We start from the raw sequence: 24662 nt of genomic DNA on the forward strand, positions 1-24662 counted from the left end.
AGCTGGTGCCTTGTACATCCATGTCCTTTCTGGTAGCCACACGTTAAGCCAGAATGGTACAGAAAATGACAAATTGGCACTGTTTTAAATAATCTTCAGATTCCACATTGAGGCCATGCTGCCACTGCTAGTATGCTCATAATGACGATATCAGTATGTAACTCAAAGCCAAATATTTGGAATTAGGCCACATACAGCCTTGATGCCTACCATCCTGCTGCTTCATGATGTTATCCAAACTAACATTTTAAGTTGCACCTGGGGAGGTTCAAGTTGGATATTAGGAAAGATTTCTTCTCTGGAAGAGCTGTTTTGCATTGGCACAGGCTGCCCAGGTTGGTGGTAGAGTCACCATCACCGGAGGCATTCAAGAACTGTGGCAATGTGGCACTGAGAGATGTGGCTTAGAGTCATCACAGGAACGGGCTGATGGTTGGACTAGATGACCTTAGCATCTTTCTGACCTTTACAATTCCATGATCTCACAGACTGCACTTCTATAAATTAGCCTGCAGAACACCTGGCGTGAAGCACCCCAAACTACGAAGCTGCAGGTATGAGGGAGAGACCTACATAGCCCCAAACAAACAACCCAGTTTTCCAAAGTCACACTGCCTGTTGGCAAGTACCCAGTTCTGTAACAAAAATAGGATGCAGAACTAAAATGCACGAATAAGCATCTCCCATGTTTGACGATGATGTACTTACTATACTGCTACTTTTGTGATTACGTTTCTTATTTCTAAATCAAAACATGGTGCATGGCATTACAGAAGCTTATGCTTGATTCTTCATTTATAATCTTGCTTGCTGCTTACAGCAGAGGGGCCAAGAACTACATTCCAAACCAAACAATATTCTTTCCTCAGTGCTTTACCAGTAAACGGTTTCAATACACTAGCTCTGTTACTGTGCCTGGAATCAAAGGAGATCCCAGTGCCACAGAAGCAGCTGGGGTAGGTGAGCCATGGCTACTATGACGGCTGTTGAATGAAGGCAGAAATCCTCTCTGCATCTCCCAAGTCCAAGCACACCTGTTCCAACTCCTGATTCTCATACTCCTCATTACAGTAAGAGCATCAGGTGAGTGAAGAGCTGGTGGATATGGCAGAAAGCAAGCCATCAGACAGCACTACGGACCCTCACGTTTTCCTCAGGCTTTGTGCAGGGAAAAAAGCCCAGCAAGATACTACATTTCTCAAGAATGAATGAAGAAAACAATTCATAGTCAGTAACTGTAAACATCTGCATTTTTTAAACAAGTGCCTGCATGTGGGTGATGCTAAAGTAAAGCAATTGGCTTCTTTCCAGTAAAAGGAAACCACTCTCATTCTTTCTTTTTTCCCTCTAACTTTTCTCCTATGAGAATAGCACACATCCTGAATTCCTCCTTAAAATTTTCTGTGCTTCTCTACAATGTTATGTGGCCATCAATCTTAACAAAATTTCACAATTTGGATAAGTTAAAAATCCAGCTGCTTTCAGAGGATTAGAAAAAGGAACAAGATTTTCCCTTCTGCTCTTGAATTTGGCAGATGTGTGTCATCTTTTAATCTCAAATATGAAAGTGTCACCATGGTTAATTCCTTCATCATGTCCTGATCAGAGACAGCATGTCATCTTCATTGGGCTGGAATCTAAATTCATTTTAAAAAAAATTAATGAGTATTACAAACTCTGTTTGAACTACTGAAAAAAAAGGTCTGCAATTGAGCTCACATAATTGAATATTACAAAATCCAGTTTAAGAGATATGTTTTGCCTCATCTTCCACATGAACTTTAAATTGTGAATAGTGAAAACTGAAAAACCTCATCTGCTTGAGATCAACTTTCCTGATTAACTCTTGCACGCAAGATATATGTACTGGTATGAATAAGAAACAAGGAAAAGGAGTTCTTGAGCAACATGCTAACTCTTCGCCTTGAGGTTTCTCTCTCCTTGGTCCAAAATAACTTGAGTCTTATACCATTATAACAGATTCACAAAGTGAACAGTTGATAAAGAATTGGCATAAAAAGGGTAAATCACATTAAAATAGCAGATTGAAGCAGCTTATGCTAAGAATCCCATATCCACACAACCCAAAGTTCAGAGCATTCTTCCTCAAATAGGATTTCCAAGGACAGGCTCCCTGGGCCAGCTGCATCCATCACAGACATGGCACGATGTTGGCCAGAAGTATCCCTGTGAACCCCTGGGTCCCAGATAAATACTGGTGTATTTCATAGGCACTTGGAATAAAACTTCCAGTTTACTTTCTCCTAGATATGACCAGAGCTACACGTCAGGACCAGCTTATGAACTCAATTAGCACACAGTACAATAGGGGATTTATTTCAAAATTACAGGGCTGCTCCAAACTAAGACACTAATGAAGATGCAGCCTACAAAAGCAAGTATGCCATCAACTCTCCCATTATAGATCGCCAGCCTCATGGCAAGCATTACAGTTCACGTAAAGGCAAGGGAGGACACCCTCAGCAGGGCTGGGGATGCAGCTTCCCTTGCATTCCTTCAGCTAATGTTGTTGAGTCCCAGATGAAGAGAGGTCATCAGCAATAACAAGCAGGTTTAACGTACATAGCAGTCAATTCCCCTGCACCAGTAAGATCCAGGGACCGAAAAGCATGTTTGCACATCAGAGTTCTATAAGCAGAGCCACGATCATCACGTCATTTTGACAAGTGATGTCTCCTTGGGCCCAAGGTATTAAGGAAGGAAGGGGAGCTGATAGACCTTCCTAGCGCTCCCTGTTCAACAGGAGGGCAGCACGGTTTAGGAAACAAACAGAAGTTTGAGGAATCCTGATTGTAGTTCTGTTAAAAGTTTCCAAACTTTGGTTCAGAAGGATTACATGGATGGATCATGTGACACTTGCTGTTTTTCTAGTCCAGCTGAGAAAAAGCTAAACAAACAAAAAGAAGGAATGAGGAGATAGAAGAGGAAAAGCAAAATGCTTACACTGAAAGAGACAGGAAATGCATCTATCACTACAGCCAGCTAAACAGATGTAAATATTTTCAAATGCTACTCCAGTATGTAAGCAAATTCTTCAAGGAGATTGTATGACTGAATAGGAAGAGAGATGGTTCAAATCCCTCTTTCTAAAGAAGATATGATGCACACTAAAAAAAATGTCCTATTCTGCTTCTCCACTGAGAACTGTGGCTTTTTGTGAAATTAATTTCTTAACAGCACAGATAACCAAAAAACACATTTATTTATTTATTTGGGCTATTCAAGAACACCAGCTGAAGAAGATTAGGTTACATTAAACTGTCTCAGGAAAACAACATTTTAAAGGCATTCCACGAAAACCCACAGCCCATCTACTTTGCCCTGGATGAAGGCAAGACACAACATCAGTGCTATCTTTGGGAAACATCCACTAGACAGAGGGACACTGAAAGCAAAATACCACTAACATAAGCAGCAGTGTCATCCACCCTTTGTGAAGTGCCACCTTTGACAAACAAGGACCTCCATTCATAAAACAGGCATGAGGATCCTAATTCCTTATTGAATTCCATTTGATATATTTAATATAAAAAGTCAATCCCTTCCTGGAATTAGATCACTAGGCAGAAGGAGGAACCTCAGAAGAGATCTCTGTGAGATACTGTCGGGTACCTGCCTTAGCAGGGGGCTGGACTCAGCAATCTCTTGAGGTCCCTTCCAACCCCTGCAATTCTGTGTGTCTCAACAGTGCTAAATACATAAACACCTTACAGCAACAAGTCATCTATTTTTCAGAAAGCTTTGGATCACTGCATCATCTCTTACAGATGCAGAATCCAGTAGCCTGCCTGGAGCTTCTGGATAAATAACCCTTTCTCAGCTCCAAAAAAACCCCAATATGTTAGGATTCATGCAGACAAGAGTCAGAAACAGCCAAGCTAGAAAGGAGTTTTTCAACCAGTAAATAAACTAAATGGTGAGTTTACAAAACTGGAGTCAAAGAATGCAGGTGAAGATCCAAGTGAAGTCCATGGCATGTTTTGCATGTGACTTTATGCAGCGTGCTCCTCAACAAATTGAGCAATAAACACTGATTTCCTGATCTCCTGATTTCCTTTTTTTTGCTTGTTTTGTTGTTTTATGTTTTTTTTTTTTTTTTTAAACATATTTTCTCTCTCTCTCTTTTTTTTTTTTTTAAACAATTTCTGCTTCTGCTACAGCTTACCTTTAGGACTAGCTGCAGAGAGAATAAAACAGAATTGTATTCAAATAGACATAGCAAGCAAAGATGTTCATACATAAATCTTTGTATTCCTACATAAATGTCTGAAATAGCTGTCTAAAGAGTACTCTGGATTTCCTCTAAACTCAGAAATAACACTTCCTAATAATAGAACATGCAATTTCCAAACTTCAGCAAGTTCAATGCTGTAGCCCTCCACTTAAATTCCTCTCAAAACTCACAGTTTGCACAATGGCCATAAAAGATGAGCCAATTAAAAGTCTGATGGAAAATAAAAAAGCTCACCATTTTTGTTCTGCTGAAGGAATTCAGGAAGATAAATGTGAATGTCATAATTTTATTGCTGTAACTCTCAGTCTTCATCATCACTCCTCATCTGTTACATCTACAAGCAGGCAATGCTTTCTTTGGATCAGGAACTGTGTTTTCCTATTTGCAGAGTAATGAATCCAGCAGTGTAGGTCTAGGAAAGACCAAAAAGTGCTACGGGGATGAAAATTAATAACTCAAATCCAATTAGAACACAGTAATCCCCTGCTCTTAGGAGTTGGTACCTCTGCAAACAAAGATACCTTTCCAAAGCTTAGAGCTGGAAAAAAAAAAAGATTAAAACTTCCTGAAGCACCACAGCTGAAATCACAGTTTTAAGTTTGTGGATACTACAATTCAGAGGATCTGATTGTCAGAACACAGTGGGTTAGCAGACTTAACTGCGAAATGAGGAAATCAGTTAAACTAAGGTTTTAATCACCAAACTTTACTTCTGAAGAATGTCACAGAATAGAATCACAGAGCCATTAGGGTTGGAAAAGACCTCTACGATCACAGAATCACCAAGGTTGTAAAAAGCCTCCAAGATCTCCAGGTCCAACCCCAACCTGCTCCACCATGCCCACTGACCACATCTCCCAGTGCCACATCCCCACGGATCTGGAACGCCTCTAGGTGACCCCATCGCCTCCCTGGGGAGCTGTGCCACTGCATCACTGCTCCTCCATTCATTTCATTTGGTAACACAACCAGCCTAGGGAGCAGTTAATTTCAGATAAACTTACAGTGCTTAGCTGGTGCGAAAGCACCCTGACACAGCAGAATGGTAAGGAAAAGACCAATAGTGATGCATTATTCACTATTTCCATATTGTCAGAACTAGAGGCATACATTAAAATTATCCTAAAGACAGCACAGCACTAACACAAGGAGGCCCTACTGCCCGGTAACATACACCTACTCAGTCAATTTCATTATAATTTCATCATAGCATTAGAGCAGCCACAAGTAGAGCAGCCCTCAAATTTCAGGTGCAGCTGGCAGAAACCAAGCCCTAGAGGACAAAGTCCCACTTGGAAGAATCTCTCAGCTACATGGTAGCAAATCTACATATTTTTTTTTTAGAGGGCAACAAAGATTGCTCTCTGAACTTTTATTTGAATGACCTGGAATAAAGAACTAATTCCTCTTAAACAAAGAATAAACATTTAAACAAAAATAAACATTTTCCTTTTTTTCTTTTTCTTTTCTGATCTGGATTGAAATGGAGAGGAGAAAAAAGCTCATCAGTGAATAATTACTTCAGATGGCATGAAGAGACGACCTCACACTTGGGGAATGCGGTTTAGCCCTCGTTTTACAAAATGCTCATACAGTCATGGGGCCCTGAATTTTTTTTGCACTCTTCTTTCTGAAGAGATTTTGAGAAAAGCTGTCTTCACTCACCTGTATCAAAGACATGCCATGAACTCAAACGTGCACCAAGTAATCTAAGCACCATGCTGACTTCTTCAGAAGAGGAAAGCTACAAAGTGCAACATGCAAGAAATCCGTGTGTTTGTTCTACCAAGCCAACCCCCTGCCTTTCTGATCTGCTACATATTCTTAACATTTAATTTTTAGCACATACACACAGCACAGCTTTGACGTATCTGGTCACGTTGCAGCAAAGCAGAAGACAAATTCAGAGGCAGATCAAGTAAAGCTGTCTCTTCCCATTCACCCCATTCATAAAGCCGCCTCACTGCCAGACACAAAAATATAAATGATGAGCTGACAACTGAAGTGTGTCTAGATACCACAGCAAGAGTGCTTTTCAGAGCGACATGCTTCAGAGGCAGGCTTGATAAACATTAGAGTGTTCCCTTGACAGAATACACACGATTTCCAGTCAGCCGTTCAGGGAGGGCAGATGAGGATTCCCCAGACCATTTCCCAGGGCAAACAGAAGGAAGCAGATTTCCTTGGAAGGAGAGCATTGCCTACACCAAGTCTAGCAGATGCAGAAGGTAAGATGCTCGGTCACATCCGTGCTTTAGGGATTTCTAGCAGAGGCAACTTTTGCATCAGTTTAATGAGAAGCCCATGACTGCTTTGGTCTGGAATAGGCAGCAACCTGTTTCCACATTGCTCCTTTATAACCAATCATCAACAACATGGTGATGAACCCCAAAGTTTCACTGCAGATTCATACCAAAACCCATGGTTCTATGGAAATCAACTCCTTGCAATAAGCTGTATAACTAATCAGAATTTGAATGGCACATTCCCTTAACAATTTTAACAGAGAATACTTAATTTCTTTACTGTCTGAGTTTTGAGAACGATCTGTGCATAGACAGCCCAATCCATTAGAGTCATACACATTTATTCAACTTCCAAAACATATTCCGAGAGTGAGAACACCTCAGTAGGAAGATATTTAGCAGCCAGGGCAGACGTTAGCAAAAAGTAATTGCTTGAACTGGTCTGTTCTCTGAGGCTTAGAAGATTTTTGGAAGAGGAACGTGAAGTGTGGTTTATCATACAATGTTATCCCAAGAGAATAAAGAAATAGGAAGACTACTGGCAATTTGTGAGCTTATAGGTGGTGCCTGAATTCAGCATGGCATCTGAAGTCAGTTTACCTTTCTGAGATGGCAACAACTCCAACAACATTTGTTCAAACAACACCGAACAGAAATTTGTAAAGTTAACAGTTGTAATCACACTCACCCTGAAAAAAAATTGCACTCTGTGAGATTACTACTGCTGCACTGATAAACTACAAAGTTAAGTGTTCCATGTCACAGATAGGGAGGGAAAAATAACGGAGACTTTTTTCTGTAGGCTTCCCAGTTTTAATGCAACCAGTCTGTCTAGTTGAAAGAACGAAATTTGCAGACCCAGTCCTAAGAGGAGTATATAACAAGAACCAATCTCATGCCTATACCAGTTATCTCTGCAGATGTTCATCTTAAGAACAAGTCCATTCAACAAAAAAAAGAAATGCATACTAATTTGAACTACATGAAATGCTTTTTTGTGTGTGTGGAAATTCATATTGGAAACCATTAGTGTGCTAAGAAAGGGCTGAAGAGCTTACAGTCATCATTTTTTGCCTTTAAAATATCAATTTTCTGCCAAGAATACGGAGTTCCCCTAGAGCTGGAAGATTTATTAATCATCCCAAGCTGACCAAAAAGTCTTCAACTACTTCTTTAAAGGCTTTAGCAAAAATGTTGTCCAGACATAACAATGTTGGAGTGCAAACATTTACATACCTGCTGCTGTCCTTGTTGCTGAGGAAGGCACTTTCCATCCAAACAGAACAAGAGCCCATGTATTCACTGAACACTTCAACCTTTTCGGTAAATACACTATCATTGTTTTCACTTAACCTCTAGGTAAAACTCGCTTTCTGTGAACATTATTCTTTCTTTCTTACAAAACTTTCTTCCTCATGAACTTACTGGGGCACGCTGCTCAAAGCGATGCCCAGCCATTCATATTTTTTTGCTTTACATTCTTTTCCCACATAGTTTGGTTCATAATTACTTCCAGCTTCAGGAAACAGGCTCTTTGAAAAGCACCAAATGTTAAGTTTTTAACTTTGCTTGGACACAGCAAGCCAAGTAATGATTCAGTTTTATCTGTAATGCTGACTTCTACAATCTTTATTTTCTTCATCTCCTGATGTTGCATCTAATACAAGAAACCCAAAGTCCAATAAAAGAGACACATGTTAGGAATTCACATGAGAATTCCAAAGTACCAAAATTGAAATGGAAATGAAATAAGCTAAGAAGAACAAACAAAAAACTGGGAAAGCAGTTAGATCCCAGCCACACATGAAGTTTGATGTGGTGAACAAAAAGCCCAATGATTGAATCAATGTGAACAGCTAAGATTCACTTTAAAACAGTTGAAATACTACAACTATTGGTACAGATTGGAGGAGATCAAGTAGGCACTAATGGAAAGTCAAGGAAAAAAAATCTGAAATGAAGAAGAAATAAATAACTGAGCATCAGGAAAATACCAACATTGTGAAGTATGTTAACCCCTGAAATTGTTTTTCAGAAGCAGCACAGGGACACTCATGGTTGGCAGAATGCACCCATCACCCTCACTGATGACTGCTCACTTGACATTTCCCCCCACACCTTGGGCTGCAGAAATGCATAAAGATAAATGGGAAGGGGAATTGGGCACAGAAAAATCCCACAGCACTGGGCACAGCGAAAGCCCAGCATTCCAACAGGTTCATTGCTTATTTTTACAGCGCTTAATGGCGAGGTAGCACACACAGACACACGCAGTTTCAAAGCTACCTCCCACTCCAGAAACAAAATGAGGGGAAGGGGCTCTATTTCACTTCTTCATTATTAAAGCTCCGAAGGAAAGAAATTTCAACAAACAGAAGTAATCTGTGTTTTCCCCCAGCCCCAACTCCCCCCATTTTTACGGTCTTTTCAAAGACCAGATTAAGTTTCATTTGAGTTTGCAGGGTGAAGGTTGTTATTTCTGGCTTTCGTTTTTATTTATTTATTTTACAAAGACTCAGTTTCTTTGTCTTTCGCTTTTGAGGATAGCCTGCAAATTATCACAAATATTCAAAAGTTTTTGTTGCATCTCTCAAGTCTGTAATATTGGAAAAACATGTGGATAGTATCACAAGACAGTACTGTGCACAGAGCACGCTGAAAAACAACAGTCACTTTAATTATCATGTACAAATCCCAGAACTATGCAATATAAACTGTATGCCATATACTGTAAGAACACTATATAGTAGGTATGTGAGTGTTATGCTACTGTGATCAATCATAACCATCTCGATCATTTTTCTGATTGGGGGAGTTATGTTTTTTTTTTTCCTTTTGATTCTACCTATTATAAAAGTGAGCCTTCTCAAGTTAATACATTATAATATCACTATCTAACCAACTGAACACTTTTTTACTTCCAGTGGTCCCAACTGGCAGCAGTAAGCTCAAACATTCTCTATCACTTGCAAGACATTTGCACTCAGGAATAATTCTTACCCAGAAAAAAAACAAAACAAAACAAAGCCTGGGATGCTTCCTCCACCATTCATCAGCTGAGATTTTAACGCTGAGAGCTGACTGTGGTAGCAGGTGGAGAGAACGACCATCACCCATGCTGGGCTTTCTTCTGGATAAAGTATCTCTGGAAGTAGCTTTAGAAGGATGAAGTTGAGATGAGGACATAAGTGGCAGTGTGACCAGATGCTAGCTTCCATTGCACTGAGTAACAGAATGGCATGCAGGCATGCAAAACAAGTACAGAAGCACGAGGCAACAACGCAAGGGAACAGCCCATAGATCACACAGGCTATGACAAAAAAAGATCTGAGTGCCATAGCAAGCAAATCTACATTTGTAACATGCCAAGGCATACTTAAAGTAACCATTAACGGCATTAAACCAAATACAAAAAGTGATAAACCAAAGAAGGACCACATAATCTTAAGCCAGGCGTCGCTGAATGAGCATTAAGACACCGTCTATAATTAACTTCATGATCATACACTGATCCTCCTGCAGCACTCTCCCTCCACTCAGTGCAAATATAGAACCTGCTCAGAGCGTGACTCAGAGCCCACAGTGAATGAGGCTCTCGTTTCTTGGACCTGGCCAGCCTCAAAGAAACCTACAATACAAATATTTAATAGTACTAAAAGCATGCAGCCCTTTTGCCAAACACAGATGTTAGAAAGCAACTGCAAATTTTGATGGCACCCAGTAATCTTCTGGCTGACTCACTAACGTGACTGATGTCCCCAAGTTGTTCAGAAACCAGTCACCCCTAAAAGGATCAAGACTTGTGAATTGTAATGTATTTATTTCTATATAAGTGCATTTCCCTACACAACCAGTAAATATTGGATTTAAAGCTTATAAAATGGTACGTGGCTCTGCTGCTTGGGAAACTGCTTCACCTGGGAGAAAAAGATTCCATTGGCCCACCTGTGTACTTTGAGCATATTTGGGTTTGGTATTCTAGTTTTGGCAATGACACTATGGCTGGTACAAACAAAACTCAAAGATCAGCTCCTTTTGCAGTACATCTTTTTACTAATCTGGTCCTGAGGAGCTTCACAGCCCATTTTTTAGTCAAAATTTGACTATGAAAAAATAATTCAGAAACTATCCTGCCTGCAGATATCTGCAGCTTTCCATTCATCCACTACCAATCCATACCTGGATACTATCCTCCCTTTTAGAAGGGAAAGGACTTCCCAATCCAGAGTTAGCCTAAGGATGGGCAGCAGAAAGGAAGAGGCTTTCTTCTTGACATCCTCTTGACAAGCTCAGAGCAATAAGACTTCTGGTAAGAACCCATCTTTTCCATTTCTTAAGAACCCCCCATCCCCTTCCAGGTGAGATTCCTGGCCACAGCAGCTGTGATCCCGAGTGCATGCAGTAACGCATGCATCAGACAAACACTTCCAAAAGAAGACATACATGTATTTCTGACACTTTCTTTCCAAAGCAGATAAAATCTGTCTTCCTTACCACATTCACAAACTCAAAGCAAGCCACTGAACAGAACCATCACATTGCTGTAACGATGACAAAATGCACTGCATCTCAATAGCATGCCTTGGGTACCTACAAGGTAAAGGACACTGAAGCAGTAATAAATGAAAACAAATTGAAGATGCAAAAAGCAAATGGACATATTACTATTTATTTCTGACAAGTGCTTTCCTCCGTATAATGTGATTTAAAAGGCAGGTCGAAGCATTTAAGTTTTATTGCAAATCTAGCTTTGTAGAAAGCGTTACTCCTCCAAATCATTAGTTTAAATGAGATTAAGTAACACAACCAGCCAGGAACAGATTTTGAACAAATGAAAGATTAAGAGAGCCAAAAAAAAAAAAAAAAAAAAAAAAAAAAAAAAAAAAAAAAAAAAGGAAAACAAATTGTTGCCCCCAAGTGCTTCAAAGTCACACAACGTTCTCAATTAAGTGAACTCTATAAAATTATGATCTATGGCAAAATTCCACCAGAACAATTATATCACAACAGACATAATTGAATTATTTCTGCCAGTAAAGTCATCAGTGCAGAACTTATTATCCCTTTTAACTCCCTGAGTAAGTTGTTGTTAACCAGAAAGTCATTCTGTCATAGTATGATCTTGAGTAAAAGTCACAGAAAGCGATAACACATTTTTAACCCTTAAGTTTCTCTGACTTTTAAGTATGTACTTCAGAAAGGCATTTGGTATCATGACTACGTGGTGAACTTGTGGAATGGCAGCAAATTCCTCTGGGCTTCATCTTCTATCACTCACTTTTTATTTGACATCTATTTAGTATGTTTTATGGTATTATCAGTTTTTCTCTAGCTCTCTTGCCAGTGAAAACGGTCAGCACAATTCTGCTTGGAAGGCATCCCTGCAGGCCAGCAGGTCCACTCCCAAAGCAGGGCCATATTCACTTCCAAAGAAGAAGGAAAACAAAAATCCACCTGTGTGTTTTCACCTATACAGCAGTCAACAAAAATCTTTTTTTTTTTTTTAATTGAAGATAACAGCCTTTAACAGAGGGAGTTTTTTTTTTTTTTTTTTTTATTTTAAATAAAACTATTTAGATTTTGGAAGCCCTCCAGCAGATAAAAACCTCACTTGACCTCGTACTGAAGCGTAAGAAGGAACAGGCTGCATCTCAAAGATCTGTAACTTAAGCAGAGAAGTCAGCAAAGAAGAGAAGTTGTAAGAGATGTATGAAGTTAAGAAAGGCTCAATGAGAGTTGTTGGAAATAACAGAGAACAGGACAGTGAAGACAGGAGAAATGAAGAAAGAACAGAAACTGCAGCTTAGACACAGCACAGGCTGATGATATCCAAACCGAGTATATAAAAAATGTGAGGGAAGTCACTGAGTTGCATTTTCAATACATCAGTCATTACCAAAAGTAAAAATAACCAGACTAATAAAAAACCCAGAGCCATTTTTCTCTTACCGACACCCAAATGTTCATTCAGAAGTCACTTACCCTCGTCACCAAACTCAAAACCTTCATGTTACACCCAATGAGTACAGTGAAGCTCCTTAGAACATTAAGAATGTTTTCCATATTAACCTGATCCATAGTATGGGTGACGCGTCCTCAAGGCATTAAAAGCCACTGATTGCCTCAATGTCATTTAGGAAGTAGAGTCAAGTTTCTCATAGCCTTTTTGCTCCTGATGTCAAAATTCCTCTATTGACCTCGGAAACAGAGTCACTGGTGACCCCTAGTGTTAGGAGGTTCAGTTCAATTTGACAGATTAGGGCAAAAACCACAAAAAACATCATCCTTCAGCACTTCTGCTCTCTTCTGTCACTCCTGCTAACTCCTATTGAGGTCCATTTTACAAACAAAAACAGGAGTACCCATTTTTTAAAGAAATAAATGGAAAGGAATCATAAAGTTCTAAACATCTCAAGTAAATTGCAGAGGTGGACAGACATTCCTCCTGCTTTCAATTTTTTTTTATACATTTCTTCTCATTTGGAAGATGTCTATCTAGGATAGGACACTTAGAGCAGACTGGCAGGCATGGCTTCACGTGGACATTCATAGCTTCTTGATCAGTCATTAAGAAATTAATGGTAGCAAACCTCAATCCAAGGCAGCCTGCATAGTGTAAGCAATGAAGCCCTAATTGCCAGGCTGCCATAGGATGTGGCAGTCCCATATGCTCAGTAAGCCAACCACCCATGTGATGTAAGAGTTGCTTGCAAAAGAAAATTGTAACTGCAGAAACAAAGAAGATAGAGATGTACTCACAATTTTGAGTCCAGGTTCAGGAGAAAGCCCAGTTTGTCATACTCTGGAAAACAAAAGCAAGGGACAGTATCATAAAAACTGCAACCGCCTCCCTTCCAAAAGTTCCCCAAACAAAACAGCAGCATACCTTTACAGAAAGGCAATAATTATTTCCAACTGAAAATAGATTTTTTTTTAGAATTAGAATTCTAATTTAGCATTAGAATTTCCAGTTGCTAGCAGCTGCTGTAACAGATTGTTACATAAAAGTATTCTCAAACTATAATTGCTAAATCCCACCAAATATTGCAGCATTTGGGCCATGATTAACTTAGAAATGTCCAGAAATGACTGGTCAAAATAGCAAAGCAGAGCCTGTGATTTTATGACAAATACTCCTCCTAGGTCCTGAAGCAGTGGATCTCTCAAATGTTTTTTGATTCCTTGCACGTTCCAGCACATGATTTCATAGTCAAGCACCCTTCCTCAAGGCAGTCACACAGAGAGGCAAAAATGCATCACGTTCACATGATGTTGTTCAACAGAAACTGCAAAGTCAGAGTCTGTGCTACAGGATCCAAAAGGGAACAGTCAGAGATATTCGGGGTGAAAACTTTGTTTCTGTAAATCCTGTATAAAGTAAGCTTTGCATTCAGCATCTTTGAATGTACAGTCATCTTTAAATCAAGTACTCCACACAACAGATTAAGCTCTGAGAATTCACATTAGATCCCCCTCAAAAAGTCAAAAAGGTGCAGAATCCTTATTCTATCAGGTTATATGTGCTCCAGGGATTCCTCACACTGAGGACCACTGCGATAAGATGAAAATTAACACAAACGTAACAGATAATCCCCCATGCACTCAGGATATATTAAACAATAAACAAACAAGACAAAATAGACCAACAAATTAAAAAAACTCTCATTTTTTTTAGAAAGAGTACAGTGGAAATAGAGGTTTGTGTTCCTCATGAAACAACACAGGAATCTCTGCTGCAGAAGTTTACCCAAGATGACAAACTCACTTACTGGCAGAAGGGGAAAGCCTAGCCACGTATCTAAGATGAAATGATTGCTCTGGACAGGTCAGCAGAAATTGCATCAATGGTTTCAAATATGTTAAAATTTAATTCCAGATTTAAGGGAAGAATCACAGATGACGTAACTTAGCTAACAGAAGCTGAAGAACACAGGCACTCAACTCAGCATGTCCCATCCATTCCCTGCCAGCACCCCTGTGCCACCCACCATTCCCAATGTACCCAGTATGAGAAACGCACCTGTGCCTCCCTCCTCCAATTCCCACATCCTGAAACTTGTGCTGCCCCCAGATGTTGCTTTCCTCCCAGTTTTCTCCCACTTCACTCCACCTAGAAGAAACCATTTCCTGTCGAACCCTCCCTCCTCCAAAGGAAGGTCTGGGAAAAATCATGCTTTCAATTTTTATTAACCCTTTCTCTGTCCAAAAACACCCATCTGTGCAAATAGCAATAGAGATTTATTCTTTTTTTTTTTACAAAGGAAAATCACTGGCAAACCTGTCATCATTCTTACCCCAACTCCAGCTAACATTCTCTTCTTCCCAACAGGAAATACAAATAGAAGAAAAGCAATAAGAGGTACATCACCTCGTAACTATAACAGCATCCTGGGCTTTCTGCTAGCTCAGCATTTTACAAGCACCAAAGCACCAGAAAACAAACACATTCCAAACTCCACGTACAGCTGACATACCTCCACTGCAACCTTCTGTAAGATCTACCTTTTGTTTGCTGCTTGCTCTTCTCTATCCCTCAGTTTAAAGTTTTTAATGTAACGGCCTTCAGTTGTGGCAGGGGGTTTAAGTTGGACAAGAGAAAAAATTTCTTCTCAAAAACAGTGGTGATGGTCTGGCACAGGCTGCTCAGGGAGTCACTGTCCTGGAGGTGTTCAAGATGTGGGGATGTGGCACTGAGGGGGATGAGGTCAGAGGGCATGGTGGGGTGGGATGATCTTAGTGGTCTTTTCCAACCTTACTGATTCTGGGATTCTCTGTTCAGTAAAGACTATACTAACAGAGATATGGAGTAACCTTATCACATTTATGTCACCTATCTTAGAAAAGTCACTTTCCAAGATTAAGTTACCAAGATTAAGTAAGCACAACAAAAAAACCAAAACATTGCTGTTTCAAAGTAGAGGCACAGGTGCACTGTTTGCTTTCAGGAGGACACATTCTGTCCTTTCAAGCTGTAACACCAGACCCAGAAGCACAAATCCCCTGCCCCAGGCTGGAGAGTGGTGCAACCTGAGGCAGGCAAAGGAACACTGCCCTCACCACCGGTCACTGCATGCTCACAGCCTGGCCTTTATGTGAGCAGCCTGATGTAGCAGTTGGCAATCCTGCCCATGGAAGGGGTGTTGGAACGGGATGGTCTTCAAAGTCCCTTCCAACCTATGCCATTCTGTAATTCCATGAAGTCAGGGCATCGCTGTTGGCTGGGAAAGGCATCTCCATTACATCTTGCTTCTCCTCAAAGAAAAACATTAGGAGCCTGGAAGTTATGGATTCAAAGTAAGCTTTACTTTTAACATAAATCAGCTGTTACAGATGCCAAGTGCTATATGGCTGTGTCCCTTTTGGCCCTTGTGCTCCTAATGACCGCAGCACATAGAGGTACAGTCCATGTGCTGGCAGGAAGTGGTCTGGAATCGCAAAAGACCGATAAAAATCCAAATACATGGAAAAAGCCAAAATGCACATAGCCCAGCTGCAGGAACAGGCAATTCTTCTCTGGAGTTATGTGTGTAATTTAAAACACAATGAAACACAGACCCACTAAATCAAAATATAACTGAATTGAAAATACAGTATGATCAGGGTGTGATGACAACAGATGGGCTGTGCTCATCACACAGCCCGGTTAAGGGAAGGGGACAGTCCCACTCCTGTCCTTCCCTCCTATGGAAACACCAGCTGCAAGAACCTGCCCTGGCACCTAACCTGAAGGTTTTTGCCACCTCTCATCACCTTGTTCAAAGCCTTACTCACCAAGTTAGCTAGTTGATAAGCAACAATATTCTTTTACATTCTTCTTCGTTTCCTCCTCCTCTGCAGTGGGAAAAAGACTACTAGAAGAAAATGGAAAATACAGCCATAGAGTATGAGACAGAAATGCTCCAGCACCTCCAACTAACTCGGCCCTGATGAGCATGTTCACGAGGTGTGACACTGGCCCTTCCACAAGAAGAACATCATGGATGAGTTAGAACAAGACTGCGCCTTCTCAGCCCATGAGGCTGAGCCTCTAAATCCCATATGTGATAAAAATAACAGTATCACAAGCAAACAAGGAGATCTGAGGACACTTCCTCACTTGTGCTAGGAAGCTACAGATCTCAGCTGAAAAAGTGGTGTACAGAAGCACAGAAATCAATGAACATGGGGAGAAAGTTTCATCACGTGCCCATATGAGTAAGAGGTCTGCTTAGGTCAGAGATAAAAACGCATGTTTACACTTCCAGGAAGATCAGCATTGAATAACAATTTAATAACTGACAACAATTTTATTATAAAACATGTAATAAGGTTTATGTGAACAGAAGTACAGCCAAACCATAGCAATTTCTATAAATGATGCTAATTGCATACCAAATTCTGTTTGCATAATGTGAAAATTTCTTCGAAGTATCCAACACAAATCTGAGTACCAGGCAGCAAGTATGAAATGCAATGTCAAATGCCTAGAAACTCCATACAGACCACCCAAAAAGCCAGACAGCTTTGATACCAATCAAGTTTTCAATTTGCATTTTGCATCTGTAACCATATAGCTACATGCATGCAAAACGTGCAAAATTTTCCACTTCTGCTACTAATTGAAATCAACATTCCAGGCATTAACTTGGCTCACTTGTTTTATCCTTCCAAACCACTGTGATTTCACCGACACTTGAACTCTGTCCCTGTAGCACTCAGCTATTTAGAAGGTACAAATAACTTTGTCTACAAAAGCAGAAAATTAATTTAAACTTTTTAAAAAGATGGGCTAGATGCAGCACTAGATCTCTCTTGTAATGCAAATAGAGGAGGGAAGGCAGAAAGTTCAATTATAGCTGTTTTATTCAAGCTGCTTGTGCTCACCAGAGGAATCTGTATGACACTCAGGAGACAGAAGTGCTTGAAGAACAACTCAGACCACCCCGACACTTCTCATCCTGCCCAGTGCAATTCAGTCTCGGTGGAATCGAGGCCTTGAGCTGAACTAAGCCTTGGTCACTGTTCACATGCTCTACATCTGTGGCAAAGGCGAGGTAAAACGACTTATCCTGTGATGAAAAAGGGCCCAACACCTCACACTGACCTTGGATGAAGACAGCACATATGGACAGTGAGGAAAGTTCAGCTGCGATTCTGCTAGACCTCAAGAAACAAGAATCAATTGACGAAAAAAGGTCATTTGCAATGGATCAACTGTAACGGAAGGAGGAAAAGTTTTCCTTCAGGGTTAAAAAAAATACTGCTCAGGACTAATGAGCAACAATAGACAAGGGCTTAACACTGCATCCTTTCCTTAGGATTTTCACTTTAACCTGTTCAGGGAAAGATCTTCCTGATGAAAGCATTATTTCCTGAGACTGAGTAACTACAAAAAAAAAAATGGATTGTAAGGGACAGAAGGTACCAGAACTGAGGCCACTTGGGCTCCTCAGCCCTGTCCTTTCGAAGACTGCATGTCCATCCCTAAAAGCCTGCGTTCCACTTCTTCCCTAATCCCATTTACTCTTCTGCATATAGCCAGGATCGAGACAAATATGGAGAGAGATGGAGAGTATTTCCTTAATTACTGGTACAATATTTTGAAGATGTTGATATTTATTTATTTTTACATTAGTTAAAAGATTAACTTAAACATTTAGGAAACATAACTGAAATGCGGTCTCCCCTCCCTGTTATAAAAGATTTCAGCCCAAATGATTAAAACTGGACAATATTTGATGCAGCAAAAGGCAGGAACTGTAGAGCAGTGCTCAACACAGGCAGCAAAACTTGGTAGTTCAGATCTATTAAAACTGTTCAAACTGTGCATACAGATCTAAAGACACCCACCCCGCTGCACCAAGCTCAGTATTTATTCATTACATACTGCAACTGATTAAAATTGCCATATCTGATGGAGATAGATACTGCAAGCACTATCAGCACAAGAGAAATTCAAATCTGTGAGTTCAAAGCAGGAGAATGGGGAAATCTCAGTCACAAACCCTGCATCTCCTGGTGACACCCAAACTCTTGAGAATATGGCTTATTTTCTCAGATCTAACAGCAAAAGGAAGCCACTTTCATGTAGTTTTGTGCCTACATCTTCACAGTGTTTTGTGTTGTTTTTGTTTTTTTTTTCCCCTCCTGTAATTCTTGATTGGGGCCCCCCAAAGATACCTGGCCCAGCTTTACAGCCTGAGGAAAGCAATACACAGAGAGGTCTCCTTTGCTAGGAGGAAGGAGACCTCAGGCACATGGAGAACAAATAAGCAATCACTTGCAGGTCTTTTGCCTGCTGATCTTCCCTCCAAAACAGGTATAATAAAGCAAAAAAAAAGATGACATTCTAGCACATTACATTAAGGGTAACCAAAGCCTTTCATAAACTGTATATCTGCTGACAATTTTTTCCTAATGAACCCACAGCAACCTCCAAGGATAGAAGAGCAATGGATTACTCTAAGACAAAATGAAAGACTACAATAGGAAGATGAAATATTTCCTCCTATGAACTACATATGCCCTTTTCTCTTCCTAGGGAGTCATCTATTTAAAGCCAGACTGCAATCTTTGCTAAACAAGCAGTTGTTTCATTTACTGTCATGTATTCATGTGGCTAATGGAGTTAATGCTACCCTACTGAATCTTCTGAGGTATTCTTTACTTTAGAAATTGTATCGTATTTCCTAATAAAAGTCAAGAACAATATTAACAAAACAGTAATCTATTGGCTTTTACTGACCTACAGGATGTACTGACTCGATGGGAAAGAGATGCCACATGATAGAGACAAATCCCATTAAAGTATTTGCATTTCAAGGTATTTTTTAGGCCGCTTCTTGGCATTTGCACCTCAGCTCACTCACAGCTGTATTTTCAATTGGAGGAAAAGAGCATAAATGAGAGTAAGATAGATAATGATGCTGAACATGCAAGCAAAGTCACATAAGGACTGTGTAACTAATACATGACAGCCTTTGGCACAGTCTCAAGCAGCTCCCACAGTCTACAGCTCAAAGAAGCAAAGAATGAAGCAGAACATCATTAATCAGAAACGAAAAGAGAAAAACATTTTTTGCCAAATAAAGCCACTAAGTCCAGCAGGACTTTAAAAAAAGATTATTTATTCTATTTATTCTCTGATTTACAGGAATACAGAAAAATACAGCATATTAAGTCCAACTCTTCTCTCCCAACAGCGCCAGCAGTGTTGAGAGAGATTCTGACACGCAATGTGGGAAAAGATCAAAAGCAAACAAACAATCCAACACACAATCAAACCCCAACAGCTCCAAAGGTAAATTGAAATTTGTCTCCTCAAACCAAGACCACCTACCAGAGCCTCATAAATTCTTCAAACTTAATTAAATTAACTTAGATACTATGTGAAGAAATCAAAATGAGCAGATTTAAGGGTATTTCTGAAACTGATCGACAGAACTTATAATTGCATCCACTGGTACTGGCAGACCTGCACGGGGAAAGCCACAGAACAGCACGCCATCTTCTGCAGGTCACCAATGTTCTCCTCTCACTCTGGTCACCTGTCACAATTCCGCCAGCTTGACACACAACAATGTCAGCTGTATGCCTGTCCTAGCCTCCATCATGCCACTCTCCACCCAAAATGTAGGAAAACAGTCACTATGTTCACTCTGGGTTAGTATTTCAGAGGACATGTAATTGTTCTACTGAGGTTTAGCAAAGTAACATTTTACATGTATCTCATACACAGGAGGCAGGAAAAGACTTAAACACAGCAAGAGCATAAATTTTGCTTCCATGGTCATCCAGCGTTTGATATGCTAGCAACTGGGGCCAAGAGATCTTGCTCTCTGCTGTAAGCAGATGAAATCTAGGTCTGTTCAAACACTGCGTCCTTCTTAGTGCTTCCCAAGATCAGGGCATGAGAACCTTTTCTGAATCAGTTTCAGCTGAAACACCAGCCTGCACATCACATCAAACATTCACTTTGCTGCTCAAACTTTGTCTTTCAAAGGAAGGGGCAATCTGTCAGCTAATCACAAAGGCACCTGGGTACGAGAAGGCAGGAGCTCACAGAGCTCAGGCTCACCGCACAACATTTGACTATTATGTCTGTAGGCATCCTTCCATGAAGGATAATTTAAGGCTTAACAGCCAGGTGATCTTTTGAACACTGAGCTCAGAAAGTTTTATGCAGAGTAGCCAAATTCCCAGCCTCAGTGAAAACCAAGATTTGCACGGAGCAAAAAATTAAGCAGAAAAGCAAGATGGAGATTAACAGCCAGCTCCAATAAATACAGACACTGCAACAAGACGTTGCCCTTCACACAGCGTGATTAACAATTACAAAAGAGCAATTCTAAAAGCTGTTTAGTATGCAAATAAAGGTCAAGTGTAGTAGTTCTAAACAGCATGACTATTTTAAACAGCAAATATATTATTCGCAGCTGTTTAATTGTGACTGATAAAGAAAAGAGCATATGTATTTATGTTACACAGTATGCAACTTTTGCCCCTTCTTACCCCGACCTGAAACGTCACCTACTGGGAATGGCTGGGTCTGCAGCTGCCATTGTCTCTTTGGGCTCTTTCTGGGCTCTGTCTTTTCCTGGGTCTGCAGCAAGGTGAGATGGGATGGACAGCGGAAGCACAATGGCCACAGCTTTTCTCTCTCTCCTTCCTGTTCAACAAGGAAAGCTATCCCTCAGTTGGACAGACATCACACATTTTATTACACATATCAGTACAGAGCAAGCTCGTTCCCAGAACAACGGATGCAAAATACTCAATATGAAGGCAATAAACATACAGCTCTCTGGGGCGTTTTTGAGCCTCCCTTCTCAAATAAGAGAGTTTTCTTCATATTTCTTCAATGAAGAAATTCAATCTGGTTGCAGTGCAACAGAAGATCAAATTTTACGGTCTTATTCCTACCCAACCCAAGCTTGCATTGCAATGCACAAGCGGAGCAAAGAGCAGCGTTCTTCAAAGAGACTCAGACAGTTTGCTGGCTCACATGAGCCTTGTGTCCCACCCTGCTCCTATCAGCACTCCACGAAACATGGAGCAGCAGTTGAATTTCTTTCTTATAAATAAATCTACCACATTATTGGTAACATCAGAGCACAACATACGTGACTAATTCCAAAGATACCCTCCACTGGAAGCTCTCCACAGGGTTAAACTGCTTTGATATCAGTTAGAAGCCAAAAAGTATTAGAAAAAAAAACATACAGCGGGTAATATTTCAAAGTTTTACTCCAGGACATATTCTGGTCTCAGTTGTACCAATATCAATCCAGCATCATTCCAGTAAAGATATGCTGATTCAGGCTTACTCAGCTGTAAGCAAAATAAAATACCGCCCTGAATTTTATTCCCAGATTTCTTACTTCAAACCTAGAGAACTTCACCCCTCCCAGATGGAAGAAGCTATCATCCAATACAGAAGGCAGCAGGCAGTGACACATTTCAGTTGTGACTGCTACACATCAGCAGAAGGGAAGTAAGAGAGGTTCTTCCCCCTTGGCAACTCTACACCCTGAGTTAAAATGCACCCACAGCAGACCAACTTCCAGCTACAAGATTTAGAGAGCGGCGCAGGGACAGCAAAGCGTTTGGGTACTGTCAACAAAGCAAGTTACTACCACTAGCTCTGGGGTTAGTAAACCAGAATTGCATCCAAGCTTTGTTAGTGTCAGGCAACAGGCTCTCTTTCAAACCGTGCAGGCAGCCGACAGGTGCTATGTTGGAAGGCAGCATGTTCCTCCTATGAGCCTAAGGCTAATAATTAAGATACAACGTGAAACGTTTGCTTGGATTATATTTTCTTTTCTGCAAGAGAGTAAATAACCTCATCTTTTGAGTGTTAAGGGCTTTTTAAATTGTGAAAGTAATTCTTAGCTTTTCCCTTGCAGTTCACATGTTATGCATACACTGTAAACTGAATTTTATCTAGTATGGTGCCCACTATTGTGCGGCCTTGGCTACAGTTCATGTATTACTGATAGCCAAAAGAATAGTTACTGATTTCATATGCCTCCAACACAAAAGAATTTTTGATTTCTGATTCAGCTGAATTGAAGATCGTGCTTGGGTTCCAAAAGGAGTCAGATCGGGCAGCATTGGCCCTGAGGTTTGATAATGCTGGTCATCCTCCAACCAAAAAAAAGTTTCCAGCCCCATTTGTTAAGCTACGACTCTTCTGCTTTCTCCTTCCTGGAAGCATTCCTGATTTCTTTCCCCAAATAACTCAACTGTTTATTTAACTGAGAAACTCTCCCAGTAGCTGGAACAGTTTTTCTTCAGCTGGCAGGTGACATCATCCTCATGCCTTTCACATAAGAAAAGCAGCACTAACGCACGTAACGCGGCCAGGTCATCCTCCTAGCTGGGCAGTGGAAGTGGTCCCACACATTAGCCCTTGTTTCACACTAGGACTAAGTTAAAACTTCCTCTAGGACCCATTTATCCACTGTGGGTTACCTGCCTCCCAACATGGCTACCGTGTCCTATCAAACAGAAGCCTTGTCATGAGGTGGGAGAGAGAGAAGAAGGCAATGTTGTACCTGAGCCTATTGTATGTCCAACGGAGTCAAAGGAAAGAACCACTGAATCTGTAACACAAGAGTACAAGTTCATTTTCCCCTTTTCCTTAGTATTGTTTCTTGCTGTAATATTTTCTTGTTATTTTTCTTTAATATGCCCTTATGCTTCATTGCACGAGGAAACAGAAGAACTTCTTCACTAGCCAGCCAACCAGTAGTCATCTAGCAATGGCAGAACACTGGAGAACGTAACAAACGATGAGGTCAATACCCAACAAAGTAGCTATAACTTATTCACTTAGACATAATTTTATTTTCAATATGTTTCGTTGATCTTGCCAGAACTGAACCATAACACTTTCCTGTTTGACTGCAGAATTCTTATCAAATATATTATCACTTTTTTGTCCCCATTTAGGCACTTCTTTATTAAGATTAGCTCTTCCCCGATGCTGCTTGCTAAGCCAAGTGTTTTGTGCATGTTTCGTCCTCACCATAAAGCTTGCTTTCCACATCCTTAATTGAGCTAGCGACTCCCATCTGAACACATTTCAATTCACCACCCTTCACTTTTGCACTGTTTGCAGGAAGGGTGCCAAGAGCCAAGCAAATATAGCCTCTGCTTGATGCCATTTATTGTGCCACGTGGCGTTCACATCAGATACCAATCACAGTCACAATGGCAGCCATCGCTCACCAATGGCTGATGATGACTTTTAGCCATTGGCTCATGTGATGGATCGTGTGACCGTAGAGCCGCCTCCCGCCTTCAGCTAAATGAATGGATTGAATTCCTCAAAGTTTATTTGCAAGCCTCAGAGGAGATCACCTGACCACGTCACTTGCAGCATCACAGCAGTGGCCTCCATGTAAGCCCGCAGCACAAGGCAAAAATCACCATCAGTCGCTGTGCCAAAAACAGGTGGGGCTCAACTGCATTTGGGCAGGCGACAATCACAGGCACTGACAGCTACCCAGCTCAGCTGAAAGTAACTTGACACGGGACCATCCCACTGGGTTTTCTATGTTATATCATCCGTGCACTTAATTTCCAAATCTTAGAAATGTAATAAGGAAGTTTTTAAAAATCAATATAGTCAAACTACTCATCTAACTGGTTTTAAAACTATTTAAAGAATTAATAATCATAGAAAACTAGGTCTGCTCTGTCCCGGATCCAACAATGTGGTAGTAAAGTTTTGAAAAAAATAGTGGAAAAAAAAAAAAAGATTACTAGTCTCAAAACTTGTTCCAATAAAAATAAAAATCCATCTGGACTTAACAACTGCATTTCCTCTTTTGGGAGTAAAACTCAGACATTTTTATATTATTCTAAATAGCGAAGGGTTTAATTCACTTTAACTGTGTTAAATTCATCTGCCATCAATTAATTCCGAAGTATCTCTGTGGGGCTCTACTTGTAAAAAACTGTTGAGATTTTTATCAACATAAAATATTGCTTTGTAGCTTATGCCAATCTTAAACATCATTCATTTTCCCCAATATATATTTTGGGCATAAAATATTAGGTCTTATCTAAGAACAGCTGAAAAGCATTGCAAGCACCAAATTAATGTAATTCTTGCCACCTGCAGAAATGGTATAATGTTTCAGTCCCTTCACTGAGAACATTATCACCCTTCCACA

The 24662-nt window shown here is 40.4% G+C and overlaps 1 protein-coding gene across 9 annotated transcripts in view; it reads right to left on the reverse strand.

Moving 5' to 3' along the window:
- The window catches only part of ST3GAL3 (ST3 beta-galactoside alpha-2,3-sialyltransferase 3), a 150897-nt gene that overhangs the window by 94469 nt on the left and 31766 nt on the right, over positions 1–24662 (reverse strand). For 2 of the 9 annotated variants that reach the window (XM_048944366.1, XM_048944367.1), the window contains exons 3-5: positions 23037–23084; positions 21014–21148; positions 13261–13303 (exon numbers count right to left, since the gene is read on the reverse strand). In XM_048944366.1, coding sequence (XP_048800323.1) covers positions 13261–13303; positions 21014–21148; positions 23037–23084 — 226 coding nt within the window. Of the gene's footprint in view, positions 1–10995; positions 11092–13260; positions 13304–20991; positions 21149–23036; positions 23085–24662 lie in introns of those variants that run through there. The other 7 variants (XM_048944368.1, XM_048944369.1, XM_048944372.1 and 4 more) reach the window with 5 other exon arrangements.

The sequence above is a fragment of the Lagopus muta genome, chromosome 5 (assembly GCF_023343835.1).
Source record: "Lagopus muta isolate bLagMut1 chromosome 5, bLagMut1 primary, whole genome shotgun sequence".
In the NCBI taxonomy this organism is placed as follows: Eukaryota; Metazoa; Chordata; class Aves; order Galliformes; family Phasianidae; genus Lagopus; species Lagopus muta.